This window comes from Anser anser (assembly GCF_964211835.1).
Source record: "Anser anser genome assembly, chromosome: 9".
NCBI lineage: Eukaryota > Metazoa > Chordata > Aves > Anseriformes > Anatidae > Anser > Anser anser.
This window is the reverse complement of record NC_139729.1, coordinates 18715992-18729118: the sequence shown is the minus strand read 5'-3', so window position 1 is coordinate 18729118 and position 13127 is coordinate 18715992. Positions and strand designations below refer to the sequence as shown.

General features: G+C 42.0%; 1 protein-coding gene across 2 annotated transcripts in view; it reads right to left on the bottom strand.

Annotated features, from left to right (window-relative positions):
• Positions 1 to 10409, bottom strand: part of ARMC9 (armadillo repeat containing 9) — a 64307-nt gene extending 53898 nt beyond the window's left edge. For both annotated transcript variants that reach the window (XM_083848480.1, XM_083848481.1), the window contains exons 1-6: positions 10322 to 10409; positions 8500 to 8625; positions 7772 to 7942; positions 7240 to 7395; positions 4390 to 4482; positions 3157 to 3181 (exon numbers count right to left, since the gene is read on the bottom strand). In XM_083848480.1, coding sequence (XP_083704606.1) covers positions 3157 to 3181; positions 4390 to 4482; positions 7240 to 7395; positions 7772 to 7942; positions 8500 to 8625; positions 10322 to 10372 — 622 coding nt within the window. In that variant the 5' untranslated portion in view covers positions 10373 to 10409. The remainder of the gene's footprint in view (positions 1 to 3156; positions 3182 to 4389; positions 4483 to 7239; positions 7396 to 7771; positions 7943 to 8499; positions 8626 to 10321) is intronic.
• Between the last annotated feature and the right edge of the window lie 2718 nt (positions 10410 to 13127).

The window sequence follows — 13127 nt, the reverse complement described above, 5'->3', positions numbered from 1 at the left end:
ATCTATATGTTTTGATTTATGAGTTTTTAAGAAAAGTTATTTTATTCTGACAGCCACCTCCCCTCTTAGAGTGGCTCCTTTCTGAGAATCATTCATGAATTGGCACTCTGCGCCTGCAGGATTTGTGACTGATGCTTTTTATCCAACTGCAAATCTAGCAACCCTAATGGTATTTTTTTTTATATACTTCCTTGGAGGGAGCAAAAACCTGTGTGAAATAACAGAGGCTGGGTCAAGCCACAGGTGGTGCTCAAATACAGCAAAATGCGCTTAAAAATAAGAGCTAAGATAGATTCCAAAGACAACCCAAATTTTTCTTCCTTGATAATAATCATACAACTTTGAGTTAATTTTTATTCTATAGCCACCACTGATAAACAATTACCACGGCCTTGGTACCATATAGCTCCAAAACAAGAATACTAAACGCATTAAGACCCTGAGAACACCCATTATAGAAAGCAAGCTGCTCTTCAGCACATTCTTCTTTCGCTTGGATGACCAAATTGGAATACATTTTTATTTAACTTCAACTCAGAAGTTTCCAGGGGATATATCCAGAGCGTGACTTTCACTCAGAGGAAAGTCTGAAGCATCAAGTCACGAAACATAAATCTTCTCATCATTTGCTTGCTTTACGTAGACTAGTACAGAAAATTTCCAGCGATGAAAATACATCTTCCAACTACAGCCAGCAGGAAGAACTACAAAACCAATTCTCAACGCAGCTCATGAATGCTAGTCTTAGCAATTGAGAATCAGGCCAATTTACCCCTTTTCTGTTAAATCCAGGGATTATCAGTTATAAACACTGGTCTTTACCGAGAAAAGGGAGTCAAAGAGAGGAATCACAAAGTCATGACATATTTTGCATTTTTTACAGCACTATCTTCTCAAACAGTAATTTTACTAAAAAAGGCAAAATATTTCATGAAAGTTTCTCTTATTAGCAAGGCAGGAAGCTTTCGTCTTTGGCATGTAACTGACCCATGTACAGATGGCTGTTGTAAGAGCTGGTCCTACGCTGCTCCATTTTCCCCCCTTGCATTCCTGCCATATCCCCATAATCAATACCAGCATTTACGCAGACAGATCAGGGAGCTACCAGCCCAGTTAAAAATTAGTATTTAGTTGCTTACTTAAAACGTTAAATCATTGCAATCTGAGTCAGAATGGGAAGAAGTGAACTGCCACTGAAAGACACTTTTTCCCTAAGTGACATTGCAGCAGCAATCAAACTGCCCCTGTAACGGGAAGCGCAGAGTAACACAACATTTGCTTTCTTTTTTTCTCTCTCTCCCAACAGACAAATGCTTTCTACAGCCAACTTGTAATAAACTAGGGTTATAGAGGATTAAAAACAAGCTCCAGACCTAACGCCTACCACAATCATTACTTTTATGTGGAGGGTAAGAGGGGACAATAAAGGGCAGAGGACTAACCTGGCTTAGGAAGATATAGCATACAGTAAAGCCAGTGGCTCTGCAAGGTGAAGATGCTGGCTTTAGGCACCTTCTGAACTACTGCATGTTTCTACCCATTTTCTTGACTTGCTCTGTCACGTATGTAATTACCTCTGCTCATTTGTCACGTCTTCTTAAGAAGCACGTTTGGAAAATAGGTGAAGAGCCAGAGACTGTAGCTGGTTAATCAGGAAAAGCACACACACTAAACTCTCCAGGACATCTTCAAAAGGACGTGCGCCATCCCACCCAAACTTGAAGTGCTTCAGTATGTGAGACTAATGACTGGCAACTATTACAAAAGGCTGTTTAAAAGGACTCTTTGCCATACCACTCTTCACTCATATGTTACCTATTAATTTTCTTTACATTTCTCTCCTTCACTGATAATGTAAATATTCTTCAGCAGTGAGTACATACGGCAGATCCCACGTGATCCAAGAAGCATACTGCAGAATTAACGTCTCAGACCCGGTACCTTCAAACGAGACAGACCTCAAATAGCCTTTACAAAAAATCCACCCTGACTCAAACTCTAAGGCATGAAACAGATCTACAAATTAAGACTGCATGGAGTCAATACTATGACAGTCTCTGTACTCGTACAGAGAACAGAACTTAGCAAAATAAAAAAAAAATAATAATTACACCCTAAATAACTCAGGCCCAATCAAGTAATGTCTTTTGAATCAGAGTATGGAATTATCGCCTTCAGGAATCTCCATGACAAGGAAACAAAGTGACTTTTAGCAAACAAAGATCTATTACTCTATGAAATTCTAACAACGTAAAGCACAAACTTACAAAGAAAATACCCAAACCTCACAATGGGAGATGACCTTCATTTTCTTTCTAATTCAATATATAAGTAATAAATTCTCAAGGAAAAACTACAGATTAAAACAACTGAGTAGGAAAGTAATTTTAGGAACCCAAGCTGGGCTCATGCAAATTCCCATCAACAAACTGAACACAAAAAGTCAATTGAAGAAATGAATGCAATGGACTTAGGACCTTCAATTCTATTTATTGAACTGATTTTTAAAGCGCATATACTTCAAGCGCCATCTGCATCTAATGGGATTTAGCGCTGAAATTACCATTTTAAAGGACCCCAAGTTACTTAGTTAAGTGTTTATGAACAGCCTACTTAAAATATTTAAGATGTTCTTATTAAGAGATTCTTAGGACGTACCAAATTGTACTATTTTAAGAGTTTAAACAGGATAAGCGAATAGGAACAAAAATCTACTTTCTCTTAGAAGGTCTGACAGTCTTCAGAGTAAAGGACTGAAATTTGAAGCCTGGAAGATGCAGATAGACATAGGTGGGTACCGGAAACAAATCTGAGGAAACTTATTTTAATCATAACTAGAAACAGAGAACTGGCATGCACTTTGTACAGAGTTATCCGCTTGTTTTTACTATAATTTTATTTCAAGACAGAACAGAGATAAAATACAAATCCCACTAACAGGCCCCTCCCATTCCCAGTACATCCCTGTGCTCAGCCCCATGGACTTCAAGCAGCCTGGCAATAGCTATCACCAAAACAGGGGTATGGATTTCAAAGGACTTTTTGACATGCATCAAAACATTTCCCTGTCATTGTATGCCTCCTTTCCGCTACACTTATAGCTACTATTATACCTAATAATCTTACAGAATATCCTTACCACATCTCCACATTTACCTTTGTTGCACTGTCCATTCTCCTTCTGTTGTACGAGTAGGAGCCGTTCAGGAAAATGTATTTCATTTCAAGCATGCGTTTGTTCCAGAGGTAGAACGAGAAACTCAACCAACTAGCACACCCGACCAAGCCAAATATTCCTGCAGCCCCAGGCAACAGCCCATGCCTGATGTTTCATGGAAAATCAATAATAAATGAATCAAAATAAACACACAAAAATCTTTCAAGTGCACAATGTTATATAGAAACGTGAGACTTTTTGCTGACCTTCACGCATACAAGATCCAAATCTGAAAATATGGTAAATCCAGACTAAATGTATTAACAAAAAAAAAAAAAAAAAGAAGTCAAACTGCTCATAAAATCAATATACAAATATGCAAACAATACATTCTAACAAATATTTAGGGTTCAGTCTGGATCCAGTATATTACTACATAAAGATGAATAAACAGAGAGAAATTTAAATGTTCAACGTCACGCGCACACACACACAAACTGCTCTAACATGGAAGTGAAAGCAGACTCTTCTGATCACTGCTCCCTATCCTGACAAACAGAATGATGCAGGAAGAATATCATTTCCAGCTCTCATTCAACACCACTGTGGCATGATGTCTTAGGATGGGGTAAGATGTAGGATGAAAATGATTTTAAACCTGGCCTTTTAAAATAGAAAACATAGGCAGAAACAAAGACTCCAGTTTAGTTCTCTCTGCCTTGCCTTTAACTCTGCTGACCAAAAATGGAGATTATCTTGTCATACAGCTAGTTAGCCTGCAAATTAGGCCTGACAACACAGCTTAAACAATATTGTTATATGAAAAATTAGTCTGAAAGACAATTCATTTAATAAAACAGTAATTTCTGGAACCCTTAAAGGCCCTGGAAAACTTTCAGCTAGTCCCTGAAATGGCTAATTGAAAAGATAAAGAGCTTTACAAACACAGAGAGAGGAGTCAGGCTTTGGGGTATTCTGTACATCACACACAGAAGCAGAGAAGGGTCATATAATAAATAAGCAGTTTCATATGGATCTATACATTGTCTTTGCATAACTTTCTCAAAAGTTTGTTTTTGAATGTAGAGTTTTGAATATTTCATACCAAAAACACTAAACTGCAATGTTACTGCAATTGTACAATAGATCTTAGCAGCATGCTCTTCTGATAAATTATACTGTCTCTTTACAGTAATTTTAATGATCTTCAAAGTATTTTCTCAAAAGGATACAAATAAAGTGAGAAGCCTGGGAGTCTGGCTGGCTTTGAGAGTCAGAGACAGGAACTTTTCCAATCTTGTCCTTAAATCCAATGTCCAAGAATCCTTCAAAAGAAAAACAAATGATGACAGCTGTTCACCAAATATGTACACTTTGCTGGAAGTACTGTTTGGATCACAGCAACCTTCCACTAGTAAACAAGGCAGCCAACATTGTAGTGAAAAGATTTTCTTTCACTGTTACCGAAGTGAATGTGGTTGCTAACTACTCATAAAAGTACACCAGAGTAAATTCAGTGTTATTTCTATACGAGACTTATACTGGAACTAAAGCCACATCATGTTTTTAGAAAACTATCACACAGTATTGGTGCCTTGTATGAATATGCAACAACTGCTTTTTGATTACAAGTACCTTTAAAATACAAGCAACTTGATAAAAAGATGCTATGAATTTAACATTTTTAAAATAAAGCACAAAATGAGCTATTTTCCATTCTTCAAAAGGAAATCACTGAAGTCATCTTTCATTCCTGACAAAATCTGGGACTTTAGATTCTGTCTGTAACTACTGCAAGCGTCATGGCATGACATCAGTGGTCAGGGTACAACATTTCCAAAACACATTTGAAGAAAAAAAATGACTCATGTACGAAAATCTGGACTAACACATCAGCCACTAACTGGAATACTGTTTTCTGTCTCACACAGTGTCTCTGTCTCATAAGCACAAGAAAATAATACTTAAGGAAAAAAAATACACCTAAGAATCTACTGATTACTCATTTCTTGTTTTTCAAACCTTCAGTTCAGCTGGTTTCTGCTTAAAAGCTAGCCAACAGATGAAAGAGCAGTTATCTTCCAACAAGTGAAAAAGCAACGTACTCCAAAAAATAGCAGGGGCTTCCTAGTTTACTGCTGTATTTGTATGCATTGCAAGCTGCTCTTGCAGCTCAAACTTTCCCATATTTCACCACGTTGGGGAGCATACAGAATTTACTTGCTGCATTCACCAATTCAGTAACAAGACAGTGGTGCACTCACCACACGGGATGTCGTATATTACCAAAGGAGCTGTGTCTGCCACAGAAAGAAGCGTGTATTATTTTTCAAGATATATTAAACAAGCAGCAAGGAACTCCAGCTATAAAGCATCAGATGCCTGAAGAAAAAAAAATGCTGTAAGAACACTGCTTAGTAGACTAGTGACTCACTGCTCTTCTTTCTCAAACGTGAAACAACCTGTGCTTCCACACTAACAGAGTGAGTTGTACAATTCCCACAAGAAAACACGAGTGACTGTGGACTAAGAGCTTTGACAGAGTTACTATGAATAAACCCAAGGATCTTGTCCTAGATAAGGCATTCCACAACAATAACAAAAAAAAAGCTGCTAAGTATAATTAAAAAAGTAGTCATATTCCAAGTCTGAGGTCAACTAGCACATCTCATTATTTATAGCTAGTCCCAAAGGAAAATTGCAGCATATGCCTTTTTTGGTGTTAAACTAAAGCTCCTCATCAGCTGCTACATATAAAGTCAGCCCTAGGGCTGACAATTAAGGTTTGATTTGATATCAAGCCATGCGTGACAGCAACATGGACTAAAAATATCCCTTCCCACCACAGTGACTGCCCACAGCTCCTTAGGTGAGCCAGCACGACCGTCCAGGTGGTAGGATGGTGGGGCACATCAAGCATGTAGCGCTGCAAAACATTACACGTACTTCACAAACAGATCTGTGTACATGTGCGTGCATACATGGGGGAGCTCTATATCCGCACATTCACATGCAATAAAGCAGCTCAGTTTCTTGTTCCAGTTCGAGTGCAGCAGCACAGCCAGTTGGGTGCCATGTAACCAAGAAGTTAAACAGCTTTCCGCTGCAGGAACTAGCTGTCAGCAGGTGGAACGGGGGCAGCACCCTCGCCATAGGAATTGCCACTGATACTTGGCAGCTCCAGACAGCATCCCCTAAGCATCCCCCTGCATGGTGCTCAGAAGGCAGTCAGTGTGAAGGTGCTTTATTACCCCTTCATCAACAGAATAACCGTAGATCATCATAACACTGAAAGAAGTGCACCTGGAAATGAAAAATCTATTTTGAAGCTGAACCACGCTAACTTTTATACTCTTTCCTCACCTCACATGTGCCTAAGAACTTGCATGTGCCTAAAAACTGAACTCTGAAACAGCCACAGGCAAAGGCTAAAACGTAGTTAACAAGACGTATTAAGCAGTAAAAATGCCTGTGGCAAGAGTCACTAAGCCACTAAACACAGCTATGCTCTTCCAGTATTTCTGGGAAGAAAAAAAAAAAAACCCTCTCAGGGAACACAGAGAACACTGACTTATTGTCTCAATTAAGACAATTACATCCTCAATTTCTGCTACAGGAAGATTACTTAATTACTTATAAAGTTGACTTTCTCTTTTCCACATTAAATGAAGCTGCTTCAGTCTCCTTATGCCTAGCTATCGTGTTTTAAAACCAAACTATACACACGTGGATAGTGGGATATCCCGGGCAACGTCCTCAAAGCACGTAAGTGGAGTTGCACTACTGTATGGTGACTCCCATCAGCACACATATTTCAGGGTTGTGTGGAAAGGAAGGAGAAGAGGCATTTTTTTTTTAATGCCAGCACACCATTTGAGACTCAAATATAAATATATTTAAGATGTTACTCTGTTATTGATTACACTCACAACCCTGCCTCCATGAAATGTCTTCTTTTATGATTGTACAGTTTATGTTAGAGGAAACGATAAAAGCAATTACCAAAACAAATATCATTCAACACCTACCATCCCTTGGGAAAAAAAAAAAAACACATCATAAATACAATTTCTGCAGAGTACCTGGAAAAGTTCTTTAAATGAAGGATGCACCATAGGGTTGGGAACGAAAGGCAAAGCATAGAAGGGAAGAAACTCTGTAGTTTGGCTCAGTGCAGCTCCTTTTGTTTCAAGGTATGCTTTAAAGTGAGAAATCCTTTCCTCAAGTTCAGCTTTGTCCTAGGAAATAAAACCACATATTTATTTAGAAGACTGCTGTTCTGAACGCACTGTAAAGCTGGCAGGTGTAAGTAGAGACCTAAAGACATTAACTTCAAGTTTGAAATCTCAGCATATACAATTAGAGGTGTGAGAATATCAGCACACTGGTATTTTCCAAGTTATTTCAGAAGCTCCACAATAAGGAACAAATTCAATCTCTGTACTTCACAATACGAGTGTCTGCTTTCATCTAAAATGTGGACTGCTGCCCAAAATCTGAATGTGTACTCTGTGACTTCTTACTAAGCATCCCATTGCCATCTGCACTAAAGACAAGTATATCAAGTAAAACAAATGACAGCAATTCGAAGTTCAAACCGTCAAGTAAACTTACAGGCTTTCCCACAGAGTGTTTCAAGAGGTATGTAGCAAAGTATATGTGAAGATAGAACTCCAGCTTCTGAGCAGCTGGTTCATTGTCCCGGACTGAAGATGAAATATGCTCCTCCCAGAGCTGGAAGAAAGCTTTCTGCTCACCATTTTCAAAGGCTCTTAGCAAATCTTTCTGCAAAGGGCAAAAGCATTCAGTCAAAAAACAAACACAGAAGAGTAACATTTTTCAAAGGCTACGTAGGCTAGTAAATGAAGAACCCAAGCGCCATCTGGAGATGCCGAATTAAAGTTTTATCCAAAATCTCTTACCATTTGAAGACCAGTTAAATATTCCTTCTCCAACTATCTCTAATCTCTTTGAGAGCTTGAAACACCCATTGATACAAGAAGCAAATAATTTTTAAACATCAATCTGGGGACCCACCTTTACCATAAGGGAAAAAAAATAACTGCAGCATCTGAAAATCAGCCTTTCAAAGTACATCAAGGTAAAAAACTAAAATACTGTGAACCAAAATTACTGCCTCAGGTTCAGAAGGATTGAAGCTCTTCAGAAAAGCAAATGTGAAGGTTCCTGCACTGAAAGAAGACCGCTGGCAGCCCTCTCCAAATAAATAAGAATTGGTTCAGACACAGCATGTAATCTCACTGCTGTAGTAATTCACATGGTGGTTAGTGGTCTTAAACTCTTTCGAGTATTATTCAAAGTAAGTGCAAGTGATGCATTACCTGAACAGGCAAGGCTTTTGAATCTCTCAAGGAAACACCTGCTGTTTTGGGTAGAGTCTTCCCTTTTATTTTACATTCCTTTGCAAATACCTTCACAGTTTCTTCAAATTCCGCAAAATCCAAATACTGCAAGATAAAAGCATACAGAAATATTTTTCTTAGATTATTAGTGCTTCAAAGAGTGACCCATGAATCGCCAAAGTCCTTAAAAGTTCCTCTGTAGCATGGTCCACAAATGTTGAAAGATCACACAGGAACAAACTGTGTCTCACATGGTGAGAACATACTGTTTCTTAACTTAGGTTTCCTTCTACATCTTAGACAACAGTATTCGCAACCAAGCACACTGTCTCTAAAAGAATGATGCCCCCCAGTTTAGTCAGTAACTTAATTCACCCAGAGAAGAAAAAGAAAGAAAATCCATTACTGCCAACACCTCAGCTGAATAAAAAAGTAAATAACTTCCTTGCAGATAACGTTCCTAGAGGACAGAATTCTTGACTCTGATCTTCTCTTCAGCAGCCACACAGCTGGAATCCTAAGCCAGCTCACTCGTGATATGTGAAGCTGCATTAGCCAAATCAACGGCCAGCTAACCAAGCACTGCTCTTCTGAAGAAGAGAAAGACAGCCCTCTCTCTTCCTCCCACAACGTACAGTCATGATATTACATGTCTTCCCTCTCCTTCCCCATCTCATGAGTCTTAGTTATTGGTTGCTGTGGCGAGACATCAAAATTTGCCTTGCAAAGTTGATCTGGGTGTCCAACGTTGCCACAGAGAACAAGAATCATTTATTTTCTTCACTGTTAGCATAAACAGTACTACGTTACCGATTGAGTACTTGGAACTTTTTAGATTTGTTCTCTGAGAAACAAACAAACAAAAAATTAGGCTTCAAAATATTTTGCCTTTCAATAGACTCTCTAGGCTGAGAGTCCAAGCTTTCAACATGCAGCCTGGGAAAAGCTGGGCACAACAGCAGCTGACTGCCGCTCCTGATCACAGCGCTGGCGCCTGCAGAACTGTGCAGCAAATTGGGTCACACAAGCACACAATGCACGTGGGAGGCTGACGGTTTGCTGCTCACTTTGGGTCTGTGAGGCTGTGCTGATCAAAGGAATGTGACAGTAACAAGCAACAGAGATCCCAGCTTGTGTCCTTGTTCCAAATCATAAACATCCCATTTAGCCAACTTATCTGGGAGGCAGAAGCACAAACTACCAGAGAGATGCCCACCCTTTAAAGTTTTTCTCTCACATTTTTTTCTTCCATAGGACTGTTTCACGCTTCAGAATATCACCTAAAGGGCAATATAGGTAGATGAGCACCTAGCTAGAGAACCCTGATTTGGCATTAAACCATGGAGACCAGTGGTCTCAGGACTTCAGCTTGAGCTTTGTCATTTCTGGGGTGTTCACGTGCCTCTGCAATTTTATAGAGGCACAAAATCAGGTGGCAGCCGAGCCACCTGGCTCAAGGCTCTCACCAGTACCACAGGTTGGACCTGAGCCCCAGAGCTGTCCGGGATCCAACCAATTTAACTGTCCCTTTAACAAAAGCCTCATTTACGATGAACAATAGATACTTTTAAATTATCAGACGCGTGGCTGCTGGCATTTAATGCACATAAAGCCCTGCGAACCCACACAGCGTGACGGCACCCGGGATTTCCAGGCGTACCAAACGCTTGCCCGGCTGCACACCCACAGCACGCAGCGCTTACGCCGCCCTGCTCCCGAACACAAGCTCTCTGAAACCCCCCTTGCTCATTTCAACCAAAAAAAAAAAGGGCGAAAAAAGGGAAAATAAGCGCGCACCAACCTCTCTGACCAGCCCGAGCAGCTCGGCTTCGTAAGCCAGCACGTCGCCCATCGCCGAGCGGCACCGCCGGGGCTCACCGGCGACACACCTGGAGGGGAGAAGGGCACGAGGGGAGGGTCAGCGGCCCCAAAGCAGCCCCAAAGCAGCCCCAAAGCGGCCCCGGAGCCCCCCGGAGCCCCCCGGCCCCACAGCGGCCCCGGGCCGGGCCGGGCCGCGGCCTACCTGCGGGCCGCCGCCGCCTCCGGTCGCCGTGGCAACCGCGGCCGCACGCCCCGCCGCCCTCCTGCTGCACGTGATCGCGCTCGGCCAATGCCAAGTGGGGAGCGGGCGTCACGTGGAGGGGGTGGCGGCGGCCTCGCCGTGATGGCGGCCGCTGTGTGGCGGCCCGGGGTGGGGGGGGGGCGGGATGTGGGCGGCTCTGGGCGTCTGAAGCCTTGGGCTTGTTCTGCCCAACGGCCGCTTTCTCTCAGTCGTCTCTTTTTTAAAAACTTATCTGAAGGGTGTTCGTGGTCAAATTAATTTGAAAAAAAACAAAAAAATGACACGCCGTATTACCGTACAGTTTTTGTAGCTCCCTTACAACCCGCACAGTCCAGAAGTTGTGGAGAAATTCTGGGCGCCATCTTCTCTGCAGGCCTGAAAACAGAGCTTTTGGATGCACAATTGAACAATTTCATAATAAAGTTTAATGCCACATGCTACAATATCCACACCCGCGCACCTCTATGGTGCGGTCTGTTAAGTGAATGTGAACTCCAACTGTAATTCCCATTCTGTTTAAAACAAAAATGGCCAAAGGTTACCTGCTCCATTTACTGCACAATTTAGGAGATTAATTTAACAAAGTTATTAGATAAAGGCAGAGGGGCTTTCATTTTGGTGGCTGAGAGAGCCACACAGCCCTGCCACAACCTGCGCTGTGGAGAGGCAGAGGCCATCCAAGGAGAGACCCACAGGCACCCACTTTTCTAGTAAAGATTTGCTAGAAACAGAAAAAAATCACTTTGTATCACCAGTGATGTCCTGTCTGGGATTTTGGTCTCACCTACACAGCTGTGTTTTCCTCTGCCCATACCTCAGGTGAACTCCTGAGAAGACTCATGCCCTCCTCGCCTCCCCACCGCAGCCAGACACAACACGGCACCATCTTCCTGCCTCTAAAAGGCTGCCAAAAGAGGCATCCAGAACAGTCTGCAGTGCTCTGCATCTGCCCCAGCCACAGATTCTGAACCGTAATAACCTCCCAGAAACCAGAAGCGAATCTCACCAGACAGCTCAGAGGCTCTGCTCTCCACTGAGACCATTTCCTGGCCAAACCTTAACTTCCCAACACTGGCGCTTCAGTATGAATGTGGTTCAGGGCACAGCCTGCCCTTGGCTACTGATCTAAGGGTGTTCTTCTCCTTACGCATTTTATTTTTTTTTAATTGAAGGCACAGGGAAAAAAAAAACAGCCCTTAGACATTCTCGACAGATCTAAAATTATCAGTTTAATAGGAAAAATGTTGGGAAAGAGAGAGGTGATGGAAAACAGTTATGACAGAAACACGTCACACTGGGCGAGCAGGCACCAGCACCCCATCCGTAACTCGTGGGAATCATCAGCCCACCACCGCTGCAAATAGCTCTGCTCCATTGCCAGCCTGCACGGGGTTGGTATTTGAGAATGAAGCACTGAGACAGACTTATACTCTTTGGGAAGGGGAAACAAGATGTGAAATACCTTATGCAGGGCAGATGCAGCCTTCGCAGATCTATCCCCCCCCCCGCCATGCCTTCCTTCTTCAAATGGTGGCTGTCCAGGTAAGGGACAGAGCAGTGGTTTGAGCCAGGACTGGTTCCAGCAGAAAGGGAACGTGTTGGCTGAGCTTGGGCAGAAGAGACCCAGGGAGAATTATCTAACGATGCTAAAATCAGGTGTGAGGCTTCACGACTGGGAGCAACGCTTGTTCTGAAAGGGAAGATGAACATCTGACACTGTGTGCAAGCCCTTTGCCACCTCCCCCTGAGCAAGTGCATTGCTACAGCAAACCTCAGCTTCTCTCACTGGGGCATCGTCCCCTGCTCAAGCACTCCAGATACTCTCTGTTTTGCCATATCCCTGAATTTATTTGTGCTGAGAATTCCAGACGTTGAAAAAACATCTGAACCATGGCAGAAGCTCAACAGACCGCTGTGCTTCTAAGGTTTGCCACAGTATTGCTGTTCAAAGATAAAATAGGTAGGCCCCCTTCTATTTATTTAGAAATAGATGCTGCGTGCTGCAAACAGAGACATTTGTGTAGCCCTGTGGCTTCTTGGAGAATGTTAGAAGCCTGGACTTTGGATCAAAGATGTTTCTGGGCAGCACACTGCGAGTCTTAGAAAGCGCTCAGCAATGCCTAGAAAGCAGTTGGTAATTTCTAGAAAGCAAAGGGAAATTCCTAGAAAGTACTGGGAAATTTCCAGAAAGTGCTCTGCAATCCCAAGAAAGCATGTAGATATTTCTAGAAATGACTCTGTGATTCCTAGAAAACACCTGAAATTTCCTAGAAAAGATAGGGAAAGGCCTGGAAAGCTCTAGAAGAAAAAGCATCCTGAAATTCCCAGGAAGTACACCAAGATGTTCAGAAAGCACCTTGGAATTCCAGTCTGTAATTCCTACAAAGATCTCATAATTCCTAAAAAGAACACAGATATTCAAAAAAAAAAAAAAAAAAAAGAATGAAGAACTTCCAAAAAAGAAGTGGGAAGTTCCTAGCATCTTGCCTGAATTCCTAGAAAGCACAGGAGCATCTTTAAAAAGCACCAGGGAGGTGCTAGGCAA